Source organism: Oxyura jamaicensis, chromosome 2 (assembly GCF_011077185.1).
Source record: "Oxyura jamaicensis isolate SHBP4307 breed ruddy duck chromosome 2, BPBGC_Ojam_1.0, whole genome shotgun sequence".
In the NCBI taxonomy this organism is placed as follows: Eukaryota; Metazoa; Chordata; class Aves; order Anseriformes; family Anatidae; genus Oxyura; species Oxyura jamaicensis.
The window spans coordinates 5,607,123-5,630,433 of record NC_048894.1 but is presented as its reverse complement, the minus strand read 5'-3'; the positions used below and the strand labels follow the sequence as shown (position 1 = coordinate 5,630,433).

At 49.5% G+C, this 23,311-nt stretch overlaps 1 protein-coding gene and 1 long non-coding RNA gene across 3 annotated transcripts in view; one reads left to right on the top strand and one right to left on the bottom strand.

The window, feature by feature from the left end:
* Positions 1-3,884, top strand: part of LOC118162953 — a 10,300-nt gene extending 6,416 nt beyond the window's left edge. Inside the window, exon 3 of the long non-coding RNA XR_004748731.1 lies at positions 3,375-3,884. This is a non-coding gene — a long non-coding RNA (uncharacterized LOC118162953). The remainder of the gene's footprint in view (positions 1-3,374) is intronic.
* A 7,970-nt stretch (positions 3,885-11,854) lies between these two features.
* CSRNP1 (cysteine and serine rich nuclear protein 1) overlaps positions 11,855-23,311 on the bottom strand; it is a 12,257-nt gene continuing 800 nt past the window's right edge. The window contains exons 1-5 of one of the 2 annotated variants that reach the window (XM_035318334.1): positions 22,233-22,872; positions 17,858-18,053; positions 15,451-15,710; positions 14,763-15,059; positions 11,855-13,800 (exon numbers count right to left, since the gene is read on the bottom strand). In XM_035318334.1, the coding sequence (XP_035174225.1) occupies positions 12,817-13,800; positions 14,763-15,059; positions 15,451-15,710; positions 17,858-18,029 (1,713 nt within the window). In that variant the 5' untranslated portion in view covers positions 18,030-18,053; positions 22,233-22,872 and the 3' untranslated portion in view covers positions 11,855-12,816. Of the gene's footprint in view, positions 13,801-14,762; positions 15,060-15,450; positions 15,711-17,857; positions 18,054-22,232; positions 22,873-23,311 lie in introns of those variants that run through there. The other variant, XM_035318333.1, reaches the window with a different exon arrangement.

Sequence of the window (23,311 nt, the reverse complement as noted above, 5' to 3'; positions counted from 1 at the left end):
AAGTAAAGTAGAAACACAAAATGTTTATAAAATCTGAACTGAGTGGTCCCGCCAGGTGATAGAATTGGGAAAGAGGTAGGTTCTGACTCTGATTTGTTAATCACTTTGTACAGAAGATTTTAAGTTTTCTGCAAATATATATTTGTATGTATATGTATATATATATATTTTCTGTGAAGACAACATCATGCTTTACCTTGACCTAGGCCATATAAATCACCATGCTCCATGCTATGAAATGATTACAGGGATTCATGGGGACTTTAAAAAGGAAAACATGAGCCCCCTAGACCAAAGTTATCCATCATGGAGGTTTCTACATGTTCTTGTGAAGTGCTAGGTCACGGTTTCTCTTGAAGATGGGGTGCAGGTCACAGCACCAGTACCTGAAGCCTCTCCCAGCCTCTGTCCACATGCCGGTCTCTGCCAGCTGCAACATTTCCCTCCTTAGCCTTTTTTCTCCTTGGGCCATAGCCCAGATCTCTGACTCCCCTTTTGCTGCTGAGACCCAGCATTTGGGGGCAGGCAGAAGGAAACTCATCCAGCAGGGAGAAGAGAGGAGAAAAGGATCCCAGAAAAGGGATCAGCATGTCCAGCCAAGGTTGGATCAACACGTCCAGCCAAAGCTGAACCACCCTCCCTGTTTGCTGACACTTTTATTATCTAGCTGAAAAAGATCAGTTCGTATTACATGGAGTAGCAGGCAGCTGGTCAGGCAGATAAATTTCTAAGAAGGGAATGCAACGTGCATCAACAATCACTAGCAAAGTGCTGGCCTTGCCTGGGTTTGCATTGTTTTGTTTTTGACTTGAGAGCACTCCAAATTTATCAGTCTTTTTCTGCTTCGTGGCCCTGTGGGAATGATGCGGTGTGGAGGTGTTTGGATAACCTTGGGCTGTACCTTAAACAGGTTCTTACACCTTTTTATTTTATTTTTTTTCCCCCAAATATGAGAACATTTTTGATCAGTTTAATGAGTTTTGTGCTTAATTACCTTAATCACAAATTTAGACACTGCTTCTTATCAGATATGCTAGTAGAAAAAGAATTTGCTTGGAGAATTGCTACCACTTTACTCAAGATGCTTCAGTATCTGGTTCTTCTTAGTTGTCTGGGTGAGTTGTAATGGGGTTATTGAGCTCGGAAAGGGTGAACCTCGCAACCTGTAAGTAGTGCAGATTACAGCAGGTCTGTTTTTTCTCCACAGTTACCATCCCAGCGCACACACACACACACAATATAATAATAATAATAAAACCCTAAGTGGACACAGTTACTCTGCCTGAAAGGGTTTTTCTCTATGGAGGGAAGAAGAGCTGATACTACTCTGAGGCAAGGGAAACCTTCCCCTAAAGAGATTTTGCCTTGTCATGGAAACAAGTCTCTGGGTTTCAACCAATTATGGGGATACTTTGTTTTCTTCCTGACTAGGTGGGAGCATATTTTTGTTTAACTGAAGAACCTGTGCATCTGCTCTGTTCCTAGATAGACACCTTACAAACGCCAGCAGCTGCTTAGAGTGATTCATCTTTAGTCTGGATGTCAGGAAAACGACTGGATGAATGTTAACTGAGGAGGCTCCAAGACATATGTAATATGAGATTGGATCATTCCTGGATGACGCCTTCTAACAGATAAAAGTCTGTGAGGTATTTTGTTAAAATGCAGTCTTCTGAGGAGAGCTGTTCTGAGGTTTTGCTGACTTCTGAAGTAAAGTAGAAACACAAAATGTTTATAAAATCTGAACTGAGTGGTTTATAAAATCTGAACTAAAGGAAGGGGATTTAGGGCCAAATGACAAACCAGAGCTTTGCTTAGACTTGGGTGCACTTTCTGAGGGTGGATTTTTGTTTATTAACAATAATTGCCATTGGCACAATGGATTTAAAAGGCTACTTTCTTAGTAGATCTTACCAGTTGCAGAACTTATTACTGCCGACTCCAGAAATATATTTTTTTTGCAGCTTTTTGCTTTCTCCTGTTTTCTTATTAGTGGGAGAATTAGTGCAGGATAGGGGAAAGGGTGTATGGTTTTAATTCTGCTGGCTCGACTGAACCTGACACCACGGATTCATGAGCAGATTTTGTTCTGGATTTCCACCCTGTCAGCAGGACTGGTAGCTCGAGTCCAGAGAAGGGCTACGAAGCTGGTGAGGGTCCTGGAGAACAAGTCTTACGAGGAGCGGCTGAGGGAGCTGGGACTGTTTAGCCTGGAGAAGAGGAGGCTCAGGGGCGACCTTATTGCACTCTACAGGTACCTCAAGGGAGGCTGTAGCGAGGTGGGGGTTGGTCTGTTCTCCCACGTGCCTGGTGACAGGACGAGGGGGAATGGGCTAAAGTTGCGCCAGGGGAGGTTTAGGTTGGATATTAGGAAGAACTTCTTTACTGAATGGGTTGTTAGTCACTGGAATAGGCTGCCCAGGGAAGTGGTTGAGTCACCATCCCTGGAGGTCTTTAAAAGACATTTAGATGTAGAGCTTAGGGATATGGTTTAGTGGAAGATTTGTTAGCGTTAGGTAGGAGGTTGGACTCGGTGATCTTCGAGGTCTCTTCCAACCTAGACTATTCTGTGATTCTGTGATTCAGTTCCAGCACTTTTGTTTACTCCATGCTTTGTCCCCACTTGGGAAGGTGTGCTTTATCTTGCCACCACCAAGCCTAGATGAAAACCCTAGTCCATACAAGGTAAAACCTGATGGTGACAATTTAATAGCAGCACTTATCAAAGCGATTCTGTGCTTTTATAATCTTTCCACTTAAGGAGCAAGCAGGATTTGCTTGCAGTGAAAGGACGTGACATGGCCAGCCTTGGCTTAACCAGAATATCCCACTCCTTTGAAATCAGTTTGGTTAAGCCAATTTATGACCCTTTGTGGGCATATTTCAACTACCTACAGTGTCTTAACACAGCTATGAGCAAAGCCAGGTAATGTAGAAGATGATTTGCACCATGTAAATAAATAAATAAATAAAAAGATCTGAGATAATATGGACAAACATTTGTAGAAGAAAATGTGGATATCTACTGCTTGCCCATATAAAAGAAAAACCTCTAATTAAAATGTGTATAGAGGTGGACGTCTTTTCTCATACTCGGATGCCACCAGTGGTCTTTTGTGGCTCCATAAATGGAAAAACAAATCAAAACAAAGAAAAATACCCCAACAACTTCATTTCTTAGTTCACACAAGCCATTGCACATTGCTTCTTGCTTGCCATTCAGCCTGGAGCAGCCAGCAAATGGTGGGTGCGCGGTTGCTTCAGGCTCCAGGGTCTCTTTTTCAGGTTTGTTTTATGAAGCCACTCCGGTGTCTGAAGTCACACACACCATTTCTGCATGGCCTGGGTGCAAAATATTTTGTCCTTCATTGCAGGTATCACTTCAGATTGCCTATGCCAGTTCCCTGGGTTATTACAGTCACATCTGTGGCAGGACCCTCATCAGCAGCACCTGGGTGATGATCACAGCCCATTGCCTCAGCATGTGAGTGGGATAAAAAGCATAAAAACTCTTGCTGCAGATGGGTGCTGGATCCTTCTCATCCTCTGAGCTCCCCACTGGTGCCTTCCTCGCACAGCTGGACATCTCACTGCACACTTCATCAAGGGAACTGGGAAGCTCTCTTTGCTTTAACCTTGATTTTCCGTGTAATTGCTGACTTCCTGGGAGCAGAAATCAAGCTGATTGCTGATTTACATGAGAGGAGGCACATTTGCATTAATGGGAGCATTTCAAATGGGTTTGCATCCTGAGAAAGCTGCACGGAGATGGAGAGGAGGAAAGAAGCACGCGTTTCCCACCTTCGCTTTCTTCGCCATCAAACTGCAGGCAGCATTTTCCTAATTCATAAGACTGGTTTGCTGCAACCCATTGAAAATCCTCCCGTGGAGGGTGCTTTAGAAATTCCTACAATAGTGGAAGGTCTCAATAGCACAGGAATTACAGTGCAAAACTACTGGTGGGGACCCGTGCTACATTAATTATTTTGTGATTTGTTTTTAGGCCACCAGGAGCAACCTATTGAGTGGCTCCGAGTGATGGAATGCACCGAGTACTTCACTGACGTGGACAGGGTCTTCATTCATGATGGCTGTGATCCCTCTAGCATCAGCAATGGGTAATTATTTGGAATATCGTCACAGGGATGAGTGGTCCTTAGCACCCCGTCCTGCCAGCGGTGCTGTGTATGTTCAGCCCAACCCTTGGTGAGGCTGGGCTTGTGGCAAGCACTAGAAGGTGACTCAGTGGAGGTTTCCCAAGTGACCTCCTGGAGTCTCTTAGAGGTGATGTGAGGTGTCTCCTGGGATGACCTCAGCCCTGTTTTTCCCAAAACTGGTGAAAGGCAAAGCAGATTCAGGGGTGTCTGTCCACCCAAGATCCACTGCAATTGACTCTGAGGTTGGGTGCGTACAAAGGAGTAGGATATTTGGAGGGGGAGGAGGGGGTTGGGGGGAATTTTGTCTTTTATCAGTTTGTATCATGCCCTCCTCTCTTAATTCCTCATATTTTGCCTTCTCCTGCACGGTGGGAATTAAGGATTAATTCATGAAGTTTGCAAGCTGTGTGTTTGCCATCATCCATAGGCTAGAGACCTGTATAAGCGACGACCCATCAACCCTCTTCTCATCCCTTCTACACCTTCTTGGGTTATTCGCCAGGTTTGGCTGAGATTGTAGTAAAACATCCGTGATTTTACCCAGGGACTTTGAGCCCCTGTTTCTGTGTGACAGGCAGTTTTTGTCTTTTGATGAGCTACAAAACCATCTTCTAGGAGTACATGGGCCATCCCCCGGCCTTCCCTCTCCCCCTGCCATGAGGACGAGCATTTGGGAATGCAGGATTTTGATTTCACTCCTTTTCCATTTCAACACACTCATGCCCTGCCTCTCCTAAGGGACACAGCGGTATCTTTGCAAAATCCCATCTCCTTGGGATTGCTGTTTCTGCTCGCCAAAAGCCACTAGAGGGCATTGGCAAACCGGAGGAACGCTTGCCGCACTTCTCACCGGCTCCTAAAGAAGTTTTGTGGGCTGTGCGTGATAAAACGGCGTGGGTACAGCCTTGCACTCTGTCCTTTGCGTTTGCTCGCAGACACGCCGATAAGCACCCGGGAGCTGCCTGTAGCTGCTCTTGCCCAGAGGTCTGATTTGGCAACCAGATAAGCCCTGCTTAAACCCCTTGGTGAGCAAGAACGAAACCAGCAGCGTTTGTTCAAGGCTTGCAGAAGGGCTGGAGCCCCAGCTGCGTCCGCAGCTCTCTGCTTTATCGGGCTGCCCTTGGCAATGCCTCCTCTGTGCTCAGTAGTTTGGCAGTTCTCCTCTTCTGACACGGAAAAAAAAGCCAAACAAACTAAGAAGCTTGCCTGCCCTTTAATATTACCGGATGGTTCTTGCTCCTTTTGAGACAGCACGTGTGGTTTCTGCCGCGATGGCAAGTTCAGCTTCTCCCTGAAGGAGCCTAAATCCATTAAACTCGCTCAGTGAGGTTCTGACAGCTCTTGAATATCACCTAGGAGCCAAGTGACAGCAGCCTGCCGGTGGCTGAGATCTTGCCCTGACTATATCGTATCGAGGCTTTGGAGAACTGTTTTTTTTTTTTTGTTGTTGTTGTTGTTGTTTTTCAAGTGGAGCCCCCTTCCAAAACCCACCTGGGTGCTGAGAGGTGGAGGCGTGCTGTCCCTGCTGACTTTGGGGTGCCTGATGCCTGGGGTCGGGTCTACCCCTGCGTGCTCAGTGCCTGGGCCACGGATGGATTTAGGGATGTCACATGGGGCCCCAAATTCACATCACCCTCCATCCAGCAGACCCAGGGACCTCCAGGGACGACGCTACTCCTTGGGCTGAAAGAACTCCAGCACCATGTTAGCAATTCAGCCACATGTATGAGCAACATCTTGTGCTTAGTGCTGTTCCTCGGCGGTGCTTAAGTTGTTAAAGACACAACCCCAAACATTCATATCCCGATATGACAGCAGACAAGTACTCTCCCTGCTTTTTCCTGCAGCTGCACAAACTGCCCCTGCTCTCCAAGGAGCAGCTGTGGGTGCTGGAAACCTGCTGTCACAGCCTGTGCTGAACTTTGCTCCTTTAACGCCTTCTCACGCAGCAGCCTGGAGGATAAACATCACGCTGCAGCCACAGGAGCAGGAGAACCACGTGTTGGAGACTGCTCGGGATCATTATCCCGCCCCTGGTGCCAAGAAGAGCCTTTCTTTCCGGGTTCCTGTGACGGGAACAGCTTGTGCTGCTCAGCCCTGATTTATGACGCAGGGCAGGAGGGTGGCGGCAGCCCGGCAGCACGCACACCATGCTTCCCTCGTGCCCTCTCGGTCTCCAAGAGCCTTGTGGGAGTGGCTTGGTCCTGAGCACCATGAGCAAAGCTGTAATCCGACCTTGGGAGCATGTGGAAAATGCTGTGCTTCCCATGGGTTTTATTGCGTGAAGGTACTGAGTCTCACAGCGAAGTAATATCCAGGAGTACGGGGCAAACGCCACTGGGCACGGTAATATCAGGCTCATGTATAATGTTCCCAGCCTTGTCTCCAAAGCTGGGGGGCGAGGATGCAGCTAAAACCCACTAGATTTGGGAAAACTGGTGTACCCCACGTCTTGAGGTGGAGCAGAAAAAGGTGGTTACAGGGGACACCTTCTGGAGTGGTCCCACCACGTGCAGGGTGCTCTGGTGAGGTACAAGACCGGCTACAGCACCCCGAGCTGTTTGGTAACTCTGTAAATGCTGTGAAACACAGCTCTGGGATCACTGAAGGGATCAAATAAAAGGGTCAGTGCCACCAGGGATGTCTGAGGACATTTCAACCCATCCTGATGCCGCTTTAAAGGAGCACGGCTCTCCTGAGGCCCCGAGTCATCCCCACCAGCCCCATGGGGATGTCTCCATAGCCCTGAGCACCTCAGATGTCCCTAAACAACGGGGCTGCAGAGGGATGGAGCCCTACCATGCCACAACCAGGTGGAGATGTTCAGGTTACGGACATCTCATCCAAACGATTTCTATGCTTTCAATGGGAAAAGCACTTAAAGACCACAAAGTTCTCTTCTCTATTTACTCCAAAGAGTAAAGTCCAACTTAACTCTCCTCCAGCTCTGGACACATGCACCAGGTGAGGGCACCTTCACCCATCCTCCAGACCCAGGCAGATCATTTAAGCCTTATTTTATTTATTTATTTATTTATTTTTTAATACAAAATCCCAGATAGAGGAGATGCCCAGATAAGGAGATACACTTCATCCTTGGTCCCGTGGAGGAGAAGTGCTTCTCCAAGCTGGAGCTCGGGCTGCTGCCCAGTAGATGGCAATGCTGCTGTTTGCTCGCAGCAGTCTCAGTGGTCTGAAGCAAACTGATGGAAATGTGCAGATCGAGCAGCGTAAAAACTCCTAACGGTTGTAGCTGTGAAGGAGGGAACTTAGTTCTTTCTATTAATGGCTTATCTGAATTCTCACTCCAGCCAGCCCTCTGACAAGAGATGAATTTTCACTGCTTTCTAGGGAGAAAACACTAGAGAGAAAACTCTGAAGCCTTACAATTACTTACATTTCTTCTCTACATTTAACTTCACCCGTTTCCTGAGATGCTGAGACCTTGCAGCCCCTCCAGAGACGGATGACCACAGAAGGGCCAGGATCAGAAGGATCAGAAATCAAACAGCTTTTGTGCTTGTGTATAGTTTTGGTCGATTTCGTGGAGAGGATGCTTGTGGGATCCTTATGGTGGGATGAGGAGTTCTGTGATGCTGAATGTCGGTACCCCAAAAAATAAGGGATAGCTGCTAAACGTATATATTTTTTCTCATCTTGTAGTGTTGATAGATTTAATGTCAAATGGTCCATGGGAACATGCCACTAATTGCTAGTTCTGCAGTGCCTTTTATATAGGCAGGCCAAGCCGGTCTCCAGGTCTGAGTGAAAACCTCAGCACCTGCAAACTTTTTACTCAACTCCAAGGAAAAAAAAACACTTGCACATGTGGAGGACGGGCCTGATGCAGGGACAGAGGTCTTGAAGCCAGTGGGGACCCGAAGGCACCACCAAAGGTGCTTTTTGTTGCCTTTGCTGCAGACCTGGGACAACCCTACCCCTGGTGCCAGGGTGGTTGGTAGAAACTTGTCTTTTATTTCCATGACAGAGGAGCAAGCAGAAGAGACATTTTATTTTTTTTGGACCTCCAGAGCAGGCACTGTGGAAATGCCCCTGCTGCTGCAGAGCCAACACCCCTGCACTCGCCGTGCCCTGCAGCTCCTGGCTTGGTTTTTCCCTGTGGGAGATAAAGTCCATTCCCTTTGACAATTTTATAGCCCTTCCCGCTGAGAACAGCTCCAGCGTGTCTCCTTCCTGCCCGGTGCCAGCTCTGGGCGAGAAATGAGTCAGGCTCTTCCCCAAGGCTGCTCCACGACCCGGGGAGAAATGCTTTCTGTCTGCTGGCCACACGCAACCTTTAACTCTTCTCGTAGGCACCAGTGCAACTCAAGAAAAGAAACGAAAGCAGGCGATGAGTAATTCCATGCCTCCGGGTGTTACAAGCGATGGTGGCTACGCAGAGGGAAAAAAGAAAACATCAATAAAGAGGCAATAAAGAGGGTGAGGAAGGTGGGGAGCACGCAGTCCGTACTGGAGGGGATTTATTGGGTTCACTGAAGGAGCACCGCCACCTGCTGCCACGCAGGGCATGGATCACAGCCTGTGTGTCACTGGGTCTGGGCATGGATCACAGTCCGTGTGTCACCAGTCTGGGCACGTGTGTCCCATGCTGAGCCCGAAGCTGGCTGGCCTTCACCCTGCCCTGCCGTGGAGGGAGGCTTGTGCCGTGGGAGGCTCCTGCGGGGGTAAAAAAATGCAGGCGGGCTGTGGCGACATCAGCACCAAAAAATAAATTTAAAAACTCTTTTCTATTATTTTGGCACGGCAAAGCTGAAAAGAAAAGCCAAAAGATTTGATTTTGAAAGGCAGGAGCAGCGAAGTGTCTGCTGCTTTAATGCCGGAGCCAAAGACACCGGGGAAAATCCTGCCAGGTTTCTTCCACATCACACCCCAAGCAACCCCAAACTCTTCCTGGCACGAGGAGCCTGCCACAAACCCTCTTCTCCTCCCGGCTGTGAATGAAGATGCTGGGATGCTGAAAGCCATGCGGGGTCATGGAGGGGATGTGGCACCTCAGGGCTGTCCCCCCGGGGGTGGCCACCATGCTGTGCCCCAGGGCATGGTGCCAAGCCATCGGCGTGACCCGAAAATGTGCAGGAGCTGAAACCATGCCTCAGGCTCTTCTCCCAGCCAGAGAACAATTAACACAACAGGAAATTGTAGACATAATTCCCATTATGCCTATATCCCATAAATCCCATTATATACATAAAAATACAAATAAAACAAACACATCCTATATATTCTTTTGAATGGGTCCTGCATGGGTTCATCAGTGCAAGCTGTGATGACAGTATTAAACACATCTGCCATGGACTTTGGCCTTTTTTTTTCCCTGCCTGGTCTTGGTTTCTAAGGGCCTTAAGCACCAATGTCAGGTAAAAATAGGCATTTCCCAAACCAGTTTGTTCTCTGTGTTAATATCTCTGACCTGCATTCACTGATGAATGTGGTCTTTCACCAAAAAGCCAAAAGATGGTTTTTAACTCTGGGGGTGATCCCGGATTTCCAACAGCAGGGCCTCCTGTTTGAGGGAAAATGGGCTTGCTTTGGGTTTTCCTTGAGTGCCACCAGAATTGGTTCAAACAAGAGCAAACCGGGGTTGTTCCGCAGGTGATGTACCTGATGCTGGTGGACAAACCATTCCTACCAGCCTGGACCTCCTCCAGGCCAAAAACTCGGAGATGGTGTGGCACTGGGTGCCCCTCTGAGAGGAGACCCGTCCTTCGGAGAAACCAGAGGGACTTTGGGGCACCCCTGCAGGCCACCTGGATGCCCCCCTTCCAAGGCTGCCACCATCTCACTTTTTGGGGTGGAACCCTAAGGTGAGAAGACACCCATTCAAAAACGGTCCAAAAAAAGTTAAAAACCAAACTGAAAACGGAACAGCTGTGACATGCAATACAGCACACGTACCCACCACCAAGTTTTTGAGCCACTGTACAGAATAAAAATTAATGCACGGCCATGCTGAAGGAGCAAGGAGAAGGGCAAAGCCACTGCCGTATTCAAACAAAATTCTTTTATTGAAAGTGTAATGGAAATTTCTTCATATTGCTTCGATGAAATGAGAGACAGCAGCTGTAGACAAATATGCTTTTTTTTCTTTTTTTTTTTAAACAAATGCAAATGGATAAGGTAAAAATAAAGCATTTTTTTTTTAACTTGTACCTTTAAGCAACGTAATCACAATATATACACAAAGAAAGCTAAAATAAAGCTATGTTGAAACCAAAGCGTTTCAATCAATACATTAGATAATTACAGATTGTGTCAATAAATACCCAGTTTTTAAAATGTTTAACAGGTAACTTTTTACACAGATACAAAGAAGAAAAAAAAATTATATTATTTACAATTCAGTGCCTTGGAAAAAAAAAAAAAAAAAGAGAAAAAATCTTTTCTTTTTTTTTGGCACTAACACAAATAAAATGAATAAATTATAGAAAAAAAATCCACAAAGGCAGGAGTCAATCCCCGTCATTCATTTAAAAAAACCTGTGTATATATATATATAAAATATAAGTATATATTTTATATAAATATATATATATATGCGGAGAAACTGAGGAATGTTACAAAATATATTAGTGCCAATAAATACAGAACGGTACCAGACTCTCAACGGTCAGCGATTTTGATGCAGTCTGAAGGATAGCAAGTACCACCTAGATGCTAACTGAAGGGGATTTTCAGTCGAAAGAAACGACAACAACAACAACAAAAATAATATATTTATATATATATATATATCTCCAGGAAATCCTCCATCTGCCAGTAGTATTCCTACAGTCGCCCTCCTGCCCACGGGGACATCCCCGGGGCGATGCCTCGTGGGAGGACGCGGTGGGTCAGCAACGCTTCGAGGTTGACCGGCTCAATACCAGAGAAGATGAACAATTAAATAATAATAATAATAATATTATTAATAATAAAACCCAGCCTTTGCGATATTCATACGCCAGAAGCTGCCCAAATTGCTGGCAGGGTGCTGGTGGTGCCTGCTGGAGCGGGCAGGGCTTGTCCATCCAACGGCAGGTACCAAAGAGCACTCAGCAGGGATATCAGCGGTTCAGCTGGGGGAAGGGACCCCAAAGCCCCATTTTGGGGTGTCCCCCCCAACCTGGGTGGCTCTGCACCCTTTGTAAGGGGGGGGGGATCAATGTAAAGCTGCGGGTTCCCATCGCCATACCTGGCTGCTCACGCTGCTGGCGTAGGCACTTAGTGTATCACTGGCGTGCGGATTTTGGGTCCAGTTACATGGCATGGCCAAATAGTGTCATGTTCTTGGGCTGATCTCCACAACAAAAAGCCAAGGAGGCCTCTAATTTCCCTCCTAAACACACTGATTGCTCTTTTTTTTCCTTCCCTCTGCAACTGTACTCGAACAATAAATAACCCACCAACCTTCATATCCATCTCCCTGACTCGATTTACCCAACTGACCTATAAAAATGAAGAGTCTGGCCCACAGGTCTGGGGGGCTGCGATACCCTCGACATTTGGGAGTCCCAAGGAGCACTCGCTGAGAAGTGTGAGCAGCATGCTGCTGCCCTTTGCTTTGCTCGCCTGAGTCCCAGGATCCAGCCCCCTGCTGATGGGTCCTCTACATATTCAGGCACCGAAAGATCTCATGGCCAAATCCTTAGAAAATTAAATAAGTTAGAAAATAATTTATGAAAAGGGTTGGGTGGTTTTTGTTTAGATTGAGCTAGCTTGTGTTTCTTGGGCAGTTGAGGGTCCCCGTATCATGGATATCGGACACCTTTGTGCTCTCGTGTCTGTGAAAGGCTGGCTAGCTACCCTAGGACCCTGCAGGAACCTTTCCCCCATCCCTCCCCTCCCACCCGCTTGCATTCAGCTCTTGTAGAAATGTTACGTGAAGACTCAAACAACAGGGCCATCTTCAGGATGTGTGCCACTTAGAGACCTTATTGCCCTTCCAGGTCACTGATAAACCACAGTGCTATTCATGTACTACAGGTAGAAAATAAATAAATACAGATATATTATGCAAAAAATATGATTGTACACATAATACATCTGAGGTATTACCAATTTAAATAAGGTTTCATGCTAGTTCAAGCTTCGGTGGCTATTTAAATTCTGGAATTTGCAATAAATAGATGAAGAATGATTATGTATATAGTGTACGGATCTCTTCTGTAAACCTTTTTGGATTTAAACGCAAGAGCATGTTGGGCTTGCTCTTACGCAAATCACAAATTTTCACAATAAATACAGCTTCAGAAGTTGTCTAAAAAAGTTTCCACAACACTGAAACGTTTCTAGAAGGGGCTGTGTGTACGACTGGCAACGTTCACAAGGAGCATTTCTCAACAGGTCTTTGCATACAAAACACAAGGAAATTCATACTTGAAAGTCTTTGTCCCTCCCTCCCTCCCACCCCATCACGAAAGTTTAGAAATTTTTGCACAAACAGCAAGAGAACTGATTGTAGCTGCAGTATGTCAAAACGTCCACGTTCTATAAAGACCAAAAATAGTTTGTCTGCTCAGTAAGTCTGATTTTTTTTTTTTTTCCTTTTCACATAGCACATCATCCTGTCGGTGAAAGTTTGCCTGTCCCACCGTTCTTCGGCTTTGGTTTCGGCACCCCGATGCTGCCGGTCCTTCCCGTCCCTGGGTACCCAGGCATCTCACACCTTCACCGTCTCCATCAGCGATGACTTGATGGCATCCTCCAAATGCTGATTGTCTGTGAAAGGGGCCGGGGTTTCGGGGACGGATTCGGACAAACCGAAGAGAGACTCCAACAAACAGGAGCCTTGATCTGCGGCTTGCGGGAAGCCGGGGAAATTAGGCAACTGAAACTGTAACGCTGAGTAGTTATCAAGGTTCTCGTACTCCTTCAAGGAGTTGTAAAGGGGTCCCAAGTTATAGTCCGAGAAGGACTGGAAGAAATCCAAGGAGTCAGAGGAAAGGCTGAGGTCGGCGTAGCTCTTGGAGCAGGGCTCGGCCGGGGCAGGGGCACAGCACGACAACCCGTCGCAGCGCGCATGGGCGGCCTCCTCCAGCATCCCGCCACCGTCCTGGTTGGCGTTCTCGTCCAGGCACTCGGAGAGGTGGGACGAGGCCACAGGGCTGGGCTTGGCCTCACCGCTGTGGTCCTCGATGAAGAAGTCGGCGGGGTGGAAACAGCTCAGGTTGTCCTGGCAGCGGCTGCCCTCCTCCTCGGCGTCCGAGTCGTTGAAGTGGAGGATGCGCGCCAAGCCGTCATCGTCAATGTCCGACTGCGACTTGTCGGAGGGGAGGCTCTCATAGGGCTCCTCCAGGTCCTCACTGGGGTGGGAGGAGAGGGAGGAGTCCGTCATGTCGCTGCTGCAGCTGTTCTCCCCCAGGGCCTCCAGCTCAGGGCTGAACTGGAAGGCGGGGGCCAGCGGTGCCGCACGCTCCTCCAGGGGCCCCTTCCCCGCTACACAGCCCAGCTGCGGCAGCCTCTCCCGGAAGAGAGGCTCGGCCTCCACCACCCCCTCGCTGCTCTGCTGCTGCTTCTCCAGCTCCAGCTTCATGATGGTGTGGATGAAGTGGGTCTGCACCCGGGATTGGTTGAACTCGATCCTGCCCTCGGTGTTGCCGCAGCCGTCCTTGGTGCAGCCGCAGGGGAAGGAGGTGTGGTCCATCTGGGGGAGAAGGAGACACGGGGGTGAGGACTCTAACCCAAAACCAAAGCTTCCCTTGAGCCACCCTGACCCTCAGAACCAACCCCAGCAGCACGAAGGAATGGCTGAGGGGTTTAAAAGCAAGCTAAAAATACAGTAATTAAAAAAATTCCACCTGCTCTTTGTAAGGTTGTCATAAAAAGATGGTTTCTGATACAACTGAAAAACCTTAAAAAGTTTTAAAAAATATCAAAATATAATACCCCAAAAAGAGAGGCAAATGGGCAAACTTGAGTTTTAATATACTGCATCTCGATATTTAATACCCATATCATGAGCTTCTGCCCCTCCCTGGGATGAAGGACCAACTGTGGCACCTTCACGTCCCAGCTGAGAGCAGCTACTAGCGGGGGGCTGTGACACGCACACGGAGCACTCAACGCTGTGCACGCCTGTGCACACCCACCCTGCACCACCCCAGCGTGCAACCACAGCACACGAACGGCACCTGGCATAGGGAAGTGCCCCCAGAACAAAATGGGATGGGCACCCATAAAAATATGAAATATTAAAAATAAAAGATGCTAAGTTGCATATAATGGGATTACCCCGCTGCTGTGATCTGCAGGTGGGTCTGCAGGGCTGACGCTGATGCTCCCACGTTTGCCCGACTGCACCGGGAGCTGTGACACGCAGCAGGGAGGGGAACAAAAATACCAGCAGGGGGAGGAGGGGAAATCACAGCCTCGCTGGAGAAGTGAAAAGCTTTTGTTTGCCAAGAACAGCCCACATGGTCCATCTCTCTCCACCGTGCACTGTGCGGGTGCGTTGGCACGTCCCCACGGGACGCGTGATTTGGGAGGTGGATGCTTTCGAGCAGTGCTTGCCTAGCAGCCTGGAGAGAATCTCCGAGAGCTTCTCCTAGCTTTGCCCTGAGGACCGACGCACGCGACGGAGACAATACGACCCAGTGAGGGCAGTACCTGGCATTTAATGCCTGCCAAGCTGCAGCTGCAGGTCTCGGGATCGCAGACCTCCTGGCAGTCGCAGCCGCAGTCCTCCCGGGACAGGCGGATGCTGTGCAGCTCCCGCTTCTCCTCCTTGTCGATCTTCTTCACCCCCATGGCTTTGAGCAGTGCCCGCCTCTTTTTAGCGGGGTAGGGCTGGAGGAAGAAGCCGTCCTCCAGGTCCATGTTGCTGACATCGATGTCATCATCGGAGATGTCCTCGACAGTGAGCTGGTTGGCCTCCTCTGACTCCTTTGTGCCGTTCATGGTTAGCTGAGGGCAAAAAAATGGCAAAGCGTTAGGGAACTGTGGGGGACACCAAACCAGAGACCATCAGCAGCCCAGTTCAAGAGAAATGAGAAAGCAAAGATCTGCCCCAGTGGTGGCCACCCATGGGATCAAAATCTGTGTCAGAGCCCTCTGCGACAAACCTGAGAGCCCAAACACTGTGGGGTGCACAGCCTCTCATCCAGGTCTCACCTGACAGCCTGGTGGACACCTGACTGGGGGAGCTCAGCATCATTTCCACCACCCCTCAAGGGTGGAGAACTGAGCTGAAAAACCCACGCAGGCTGTGTTTCTGAGACCCACAGCAGATCAATTCCCCTGAGGCCTCAAAAAGACCCTTAACTAGAAAAAGACATCCACTAACCCGGCCACTCACCTTCCATTTCAAGGCTTCCAACTTCTCCTCTTTCAATTTCTCTTTCAGTTTCTCCCGACGGACGTTTTCCTGCTCCTTTGAGAACTCTGCTAGCGTGAACTGCCGGGAGGAGCTGTGCTTGTTCACCATCCCCAGCGTGCAGCCCCCACGGCTCGGCACGCTCGTGAAGCCCTGGCAGCGCGGGAAGTAGAACACAGTGACCTGGTCAAACTCCACATTGTTCTTCTTTAGCCGCTTGGATTTCTTCAGGATGGACGTGGCTAAAAAAGGGGGGGGGGAAAGGACACACGGTCAGCACTGCCATCCTGCAGATGGAGGTAAAATGTTGCAAACATGCAGGGCTCACAATTGCTTTTGCAACGGGGATATACTAGGGTAGGGTCACAGCATCTTGTATTTTAGGATCTAAAGGGGGAAAGTGGATGGCGAGGAAACCAAGCCAAGTCCTGGTGCATCGGAGTCGCTGCTCAGATTCACCCTAAGAAACAGCTGCTGCTTCTCCTTCCCGCATGACTTCCCCCAGGAAACACACATTTGCTTATTCTTCACGTGCAGCAGAGCAGAACGAACAAGCAACTGAACCACCCCGCATGCCTGCCCTGCTCCAAGCCCCAGCACCCTGCCTGCTGCCCCGCAGCCAGAACCTCGAGGTCCACTCCCGGGATGCCAGGGCACCGATGCGGCAGTGTGGTGTGGCTCTGGCTTTTGTGGCAGAGCCAAAAAAAAAAAGCCACAGCGTCTGTTCTTTCTGGTACTTCCTTTCACCATCCACTGGGAGGAACTACGAAGCTATAGTTTGTTCACAAGAGACTCATTTGAGAGCAGCTGCAAAGATGTTAATCTTTCTGCAGGTGATCCTGGGGTAAACATGGCAATGCATGACTCTGGTTTATCTTAAGCTGCTGAAGCACGCTGCATGCTGTTTAGAGCAGAGCTCCTCCGGAGATACCTGGTTCTGCATCTGCAAACACAGCGAGTGGGGGAGGACTAATTGGTCAGGGCAATCTCAGAGGCAGCGAGTTTCCACGAGCTGCACAAAGCAAATGCAAAACGCAGCAGTAGGGGTTGCATGCTGCTTGCATGTCAGGAAGGAGAATCAGCGAGGCACAAACGCAGTGTTTGGCTTTATTTTTTATTTTTTTGGCCCACGTTAGCTGCTAGTGCATGGGTGGGAATAGGGGAAAAGCAGCCAGGAAGGGCTGGGTGATTCCCTGGCACGGGACCAAGGCAGAGCCAGAACTGAGCTGTGCTCCTCGGATGGGGGAGCTGGGAAAGTGCAAGACTGGACAGTTAGCTGCACCCACGTTTCACAGGTCTCGCTTGCCAAAACGCAGCATTTCGGTTTCGGATGAGAAGAGAAAAAAAAAAAAGCGTTCACCCAGCTGTGTCAGCAGCTTCTGCTCACTAGCTGAGGGTTTCAAACCAGGCTCTGCCGTCGCTTTGATGCTATCTTTGCATTGTGCATTGCTTTTTCATAATAACCTTGATTCAATCTCCTAAAACATCAGCTCTTTATCAAAAGGCAAGTTAACCACCGCGATCATCTATCGACTGAGCTGCTGCACTTTGGCATTTGCTTCTCTCTCCTTCTCCCCCCCCCCCCAAATTGTTTTTCCATTCCTGACCCTTTCCTATTGAGCCAGAGAGTACAAAAAGTTCATTGTTTTGTCACCAAACCTGGGAAGACAAGCAAGAATGAGACTCTTTATTATTACAAGACTTCTAAAGCCTTTTCAGACCACTGCATGTTTGTGTATGTCTGCTAAGTGGACCTTAACTGCTACATACACTGGGCGTTCAGCATAATTTACTAGGTTGGACCATTTCTCCTCCATGAAGATGGTCCCCTATTGTCTTGTTTTCCCCTTTTTGCAGCAGATAAGGGATTTTATGACCTTGTCTTCTGCATGTTTTCCTAAAAGCTCTCAAAACCGATAATGCTGGGAAAACAAAACAGCATTTATCTGTACTGACAGCGGAGGCAATGTCAAACGTGTCGCATGCTTTGGCAAAGTCCCCATCTTATGTAGGAAACGGGTTCTGACATGGTAATTAGGCTACTGGTTAACCATTTTGAAAAACCAGCATTATGGGCTGTGCTGTCTGTCCCATATTTGCCTGCTGAATAGCTTGAGAGTGGGCTGAGGCATGCCGGATGCTCCTACAGCACCGGCCTGGAGGCACCCGTGTGCCTCTGCACACCCACATCCTCCGGGCTCCTGTTCCCAGAAATCTGGACTTGGGCAAGAAAATTACAAATGGGTGGCAAAATCTGGGAGGAATGGCTGAGGAAGAGCCCCCTGGCTGATTATAAAAATGAGATAAATGAGCACGACGAGAAGGAAAAGGCGCTGTGGCTGCTTCCAGAGTGGCTGCAGAGCCTGAGGTGGGTGGCAGGGATACTCACGGGTGAAGCTGGGCGTTAAGGCAGAGCCGGGCTTGCTCTCTCCACGGGAGTTCTCCTCATCCGAGTCCCAGCCCGAGGATGCCGAAGTGGACAGGGGCGAGCAGGAGGAGGAGGAGCAGTAGGTGCTGTCATCCCCCAGCTCTTCGTACTTCCTTTTCAACACCCCGCTCATGGTGACGCCGTATCTTTCATATAACTGGAAAGCAAGGTAGAAAAACATAATAAAGTGAGGGAAATTACAAGCAAGGCTTCAGCACCAGCTCAGTCCAGCTGTGCACGTGCGACTCCCAGAAGGTGCCCCCCAAAACCCACACCTTGCTGCCACCCCAGTGTGTAGCCACTGCTTTCCTCTCCTGTTTTAAGGCGCCGCAGAAAAACCAGCTATCGCAGACAAGCAACTGTCCAGAAACCAATTCAATCAACACAAACGTTATCAAACAATAAGTATTACGTTTTGCTTACTAATTCTTTTATGTTAACTCCTTACCAGATCGCTTTCTGTGCAGTTACAGCTTTAACGTTGTGCTAATTACAAAAATAAGCCAGTTTGCAGAGAACAATCTGTTGGCATGATTTACTTGCTACAGCCCCCTGGGGAAACAGACTTATTAAATGAAGCACTGAAATACAAATATATCAACTGTGAAGAACAGCCCTTCTCCTCACGGTGCCTTTCATAGCCAGTCCCCCATTCAATAAGCTATTCTTGTTTAGGCTGGGTTATGTATCAAGCATAGTAGCAATTAAAAACAACGCAGCTAATTAAAAACAAAGGAGCTCTGTGCTTGCCTAGATTCTGAAATATCCTGCATGCTTTTCCACTGCTCATCTCGAGAAGAAGAAAAAAAAGAAAAGAGAAAAAAAAAAAACAACAACCTGCAACTTTGTTTTAACCTTTGCTTTTATAAAGTTTGTGGGAAATCGCACAAAAGCTGCACGCTTTGCCTCTGACAGGCTAACCGGTATCAAAGGCCACCGACACCGGGATGCTCGTGGGAAGGGCTCCCCCAAAACTGCCTCCAGCAAGGAGGAGCCAGCGCGGATGCTCCCTGCCAGCCCTGCAATAAAACCAGCAGCAATGCACGCAACCAAGAGCAATCCCGAAATTCTGATAACAGCGGGAGGACTCAGACATACAGCCCCAATGTCCCTGGACCAGGGTGGTGAAAGCGCAGGTACGATGCTGCCAGCCACGTCCCCATACCCTGCTGCGAAACTCTCCCACCGATTTTGTTCCTCGTAACCGTAACCGTATCACTTTCTCACCCTCTTTTGCATGTCTGAAGTTAATTTAAGCCTGTCTGAAAAAAAAAAAAAAGAAAAGAAAAGAAAACCTAACAAAAAACCAACGCCCTCCTGACAGCTCTGAGCAGCCAGCACAGAAACCGCACAGACTTCAAAACCTCCTGGTGACGGGATTTTCGGTATCTCAGCAGCGCTGCACAATAACACCTAGGCTGACGGGTGCGTACACCGTGCCTCCAAAGCCCCAGCGCTCATTAATCATGTTTACCAACAGCTTCCCAGGAGCTGGCAGTCCCCTAAAAGGTTAAAGACGGATGGATGGAGCCGTTCCTGGGTTGGAAGAAGTTAATCATTCACCGCAACGTGCGCCCACGGGGCTGCTGCCCCCCGGGTCCCCCAGCCGTCCCCTTCTGGTGGGGAATGGTGGCCCTGGGGCTGCAGGTGTTTGTGCCGGGGGTTGGGTTTTTGGGCCTCGATCCAAAGCAGATGGGGTTAAGGTGGACCTGGCGGCCCTCCAGTGGCAGCATGGCCAGCTACCTGGCTCCTGCACTAAGCCCTCTCCTGGCAAAGCAGGGCTTGTGGGCAGCCACGATGCCCCAAAACCTCGTGTCTCCTCGTTTTTTTCTTTTTTTCCTCCTCCTGTTCCGTCGCCCATTGCTTTTAAGAGACGACCAGGAGCGAAGGACATCTCCAAATCTGTGGAGTGGGTCTGAAGGGAAGCCAGAAGCAGGGGTTTGCATGGCACCGCTGTCTCCTCGTCCACATGGAGCGACTAAAAACTGCAAAAATAAACTCTGGGAAGCATCAGCTCACACCACTGGACACCCACTTGCTGCTTCAAGGACACTTCCTCCACTGCTGCCTTCCAACCAACGGAGGGAGCACCCAGCTCATCCAAGGATGGATCTCCAGTAGGATGGGAGTCGAACGGGCAAGGCGAGCGGGTGTCATTTCGACTTCATCCCCTCCTGCGGGGACACCAGCGTGCGGTGGAGCAGCTGAGGTCACAGCGCTGGAGATAAGTCCCTGGGCAGTGACACTGCTCTGGCTCCGCTCACGCCATCCCAGAGCCACTTCTGCTTGATGCCACCTCCCATCTGACGTCCATCCATCCATCCATCCATCCGTCTGTCTGCCTGCCCGTCCTCCCCTCCAGGGCCAGCCCTCCCAAGCACAAGCACCCTCCTCTCCACCCCAAAACCTGCCTCTGGGGATGTGCTGGGAAGGGAACGTTGCTGCCAGCCTGAAGAGAGCATCAGGACTTTTAGCTAGGGCCAAAAAAAGCCCCATACAACACCTTTTTATGAGGGGGTTGCCAAATTTGTAGGATTCCCAGAGAAGGGAGCTGAAGGGTGATGCTACAGGGCGAGGCAGCCCTGATGCTCAGGTCACCTGCAAAGCCGGATTTCCCAGCCAGAGCCAACCAAGCTGTATCTTGGATGGTGCAATAATTTATTTACTTTGGGGGGCGGGGGGGAGATTTTGCAAAATATGTCTTCATGCATCTAACCCAAAAAACCACCCTCTGGACGGGGGTTCAGCTGGCAGGTCAAAGCCGGTGCCCTCCCCTCCTCGCCCCAGCGCTCGGCGGTGGAATTTGCGCCGTGGGAGCGGTGCCGCCGAAACCGCCGGCCGCAGCTGGGATATTTGAACTGTGGTGATGCCGCCAGCCTTAGACTTCAGTCCGCATTTGTGCCTAGCACAGAAGTCACAAATATGTGCACGGCAGCGTGAATAAAAGGAAAATATCTCTGCTCGGCAGTGCAAATCTCTGCACAGAGCGCAGGAGGATTTTACCACCTTCTCTCTCTCTCTCTCTTTTTTTTTTTTTACATAACCTGAAATAAAATAATCCTATCTTCCTTTTAGTTGCCAAAAAAGACATTCTGTTCTTGGCTAAGACTTCTTACTCATCTATTTTACTGAAAACAGCTTTTGGAACAAGTACATAATGCAATGGATCAAACCCGCAGGAATTCCTCTCTGGCACCAGAACTCCCACTATCCTGGGAATACTTTCTAACAAATATTTAGCCCAGATGTGCATTCCTTTCTTTCTCTCTCTCTCTCTCTCCCTCCTTTTTTTTTTTTTTTTTAAACTTTAAATTTTTTTTTTTTTTTTTTTTTTTTTTTTGGGGGGGGGGGGTCTAATGGAGAGGGGGAGGGAAGCGAATATGCTGAGTCCCATTTCTGGCGCCCAGCGAGTTGCAGGGTAAAGCCCTAATACGCAGGAATGCGAAGAATTAATGTTTTAACTATCCTCCTCTTGGACAACGTATCAACAGTAAATATTTCAAGTAATTTAGATTTAAGAAGGCTTGGCATTTGTTTAGCCCAGCGAGCAGGAAGGCAACCAAAACCACTATCAGCGGCCACTCGGGCTGGTTCTAAGAGGCTGCACAAAGAGATACCGCGGATAAGGAGGTTCGGCGCCCGATTTTGGGGCCCTATCTGCACTTTTTACAAGGCAGCACACACAGCCACGCAGGGCAGGCGAAGGAAACCTCTCCCAGCGCAGCCTCAGCTCCTAGGGCATTGTGGCAAAACACCGATATTTGCAATTTCTTCTTTTCCAACCAGGGAATATCCCAAAGGGTAGAAGGATGCCAAATCCGCGCGCAAGCTGCAGGCAGACTCTTCCTCCACAAAGCAACTTGTGTTAACAACAAAAAAAAAGCAAACAACCAGTGCAATGCACTAAAAAATGCACATATTTTCAGAGCCAACCTCCTGGTTCCTGAGGCACCAGCATCCTCCCGCTGCCCGGGCAGCCGGGTGGGCTCATCCTGGTGCATGGGGTGGAGGTCGCAGCCCAGCCCCAGCTCCACACCTCGAGCCAGGGTAAATATTGTTTTAAAACCTCTTCAGCCAGGTATGACTCGCACAGCAAAGCCTGGGGCAGTCTTTTGCCCCCCTTTTCCGGGTGTTCATTTGCATGCAGGTCGGGTGACCTTGGCGTGAGCATCGCGAAAAACTGGCACCGCTCTGAGCCTTGCACTGAGCCCCCCCAAATACTGGCTCACGGCAGCGGGGTGCCCCGCAATGCCTGCAGGCAACTTCGTCACCCCTGTGCTATCGGCACCAACCCACTGCCCGTCCATTTAACCATTTTAATTCCTGCCACATTTACCTCCGTGGGTTCCCAGCCGCCGCTGGGGCAGCTTCCCTGAGAGGTCGCCTCCCAGTTTCGGGGCCAGCAGCGGTGCCGTCGGGTTCAGCCCAGCTGATTTCCACCCCCCCCCTCCAAGGCCGGGTCTAAGGTTTCATAACCTTCCCCCGGTTAAAAATAACCTCCCCTGCCGCCGCACGACCCAGGCGCGGAGGCACGGATCCGCTCGCGGTGCCACAAGTGCGCTCTCCTGCGGGGCTGGGCGAAACGCCTTCCCCGGGCAGCAGGGCGAAAGAGCTCACTCCTGCCAATATTTTGGGAAGCTCGCAAAGAAAAAGCTCCGCGGGGTTTGCCACCAAGCCCTTCTTTCTCCCTGACAGCTCGAAAGGTAAATAAGAAACATTAGCGAACGCATTAAAAGGTTATCTGGCACGGCCCCGGACGAAGCGGGCTTCAGATGTACACGGGCGCAGATTGCGCCGCAATGAATATGAAAGGAGCGAAGCGTGCTTTGTCTAGGAAAATCCTCTATTTGATTACACCTGATGAATAATTCACGGCGGGTTTCCATACTCGTCCTCCCGTAGGTACACGCCGTGCGTTACCTTGCCGGCCGTATATACGCCCGCCTTTCCTGCCCTGAATTATTAAAGGCTCGCCGGGAGCTGCGGAAGAAACGCTCCGGCACGAAAGCGAAGCTCGGGCAGAAAATAATAAAAAGAAAAATATTAAAAATAAAAAAAAAAATAAAAAAATAATAATAATTAGCTGTGGGACAGGGCTTCTCCCTGCACGCCAGCCCCATCCCACGGCGACGCTGGGCACGGCGGAGGTGACAGGCGCTCGGGGAAGCCAGAAAAGAGGAATAAATCGACGCTTGGAAGCTCGGGCGGGTTTATTCGCTGCTCTTGCTCCGTATTTCTCCCCCCCACCCCCCCCAGGTGCGATGGGAGAGCCCCCCGGGTCGGTTGTGAAGGAGAGCCGGGGGCGGGGGGGTGGCGCTCCGCCGGTCGGTCGGTCGGAGCGCCGGTAGGTGTTGCTGTAGCGACGGGAAAACATCCCCGAGCCGGGGAGTTTGGGGAACAGGGAGCCTGCCGGGC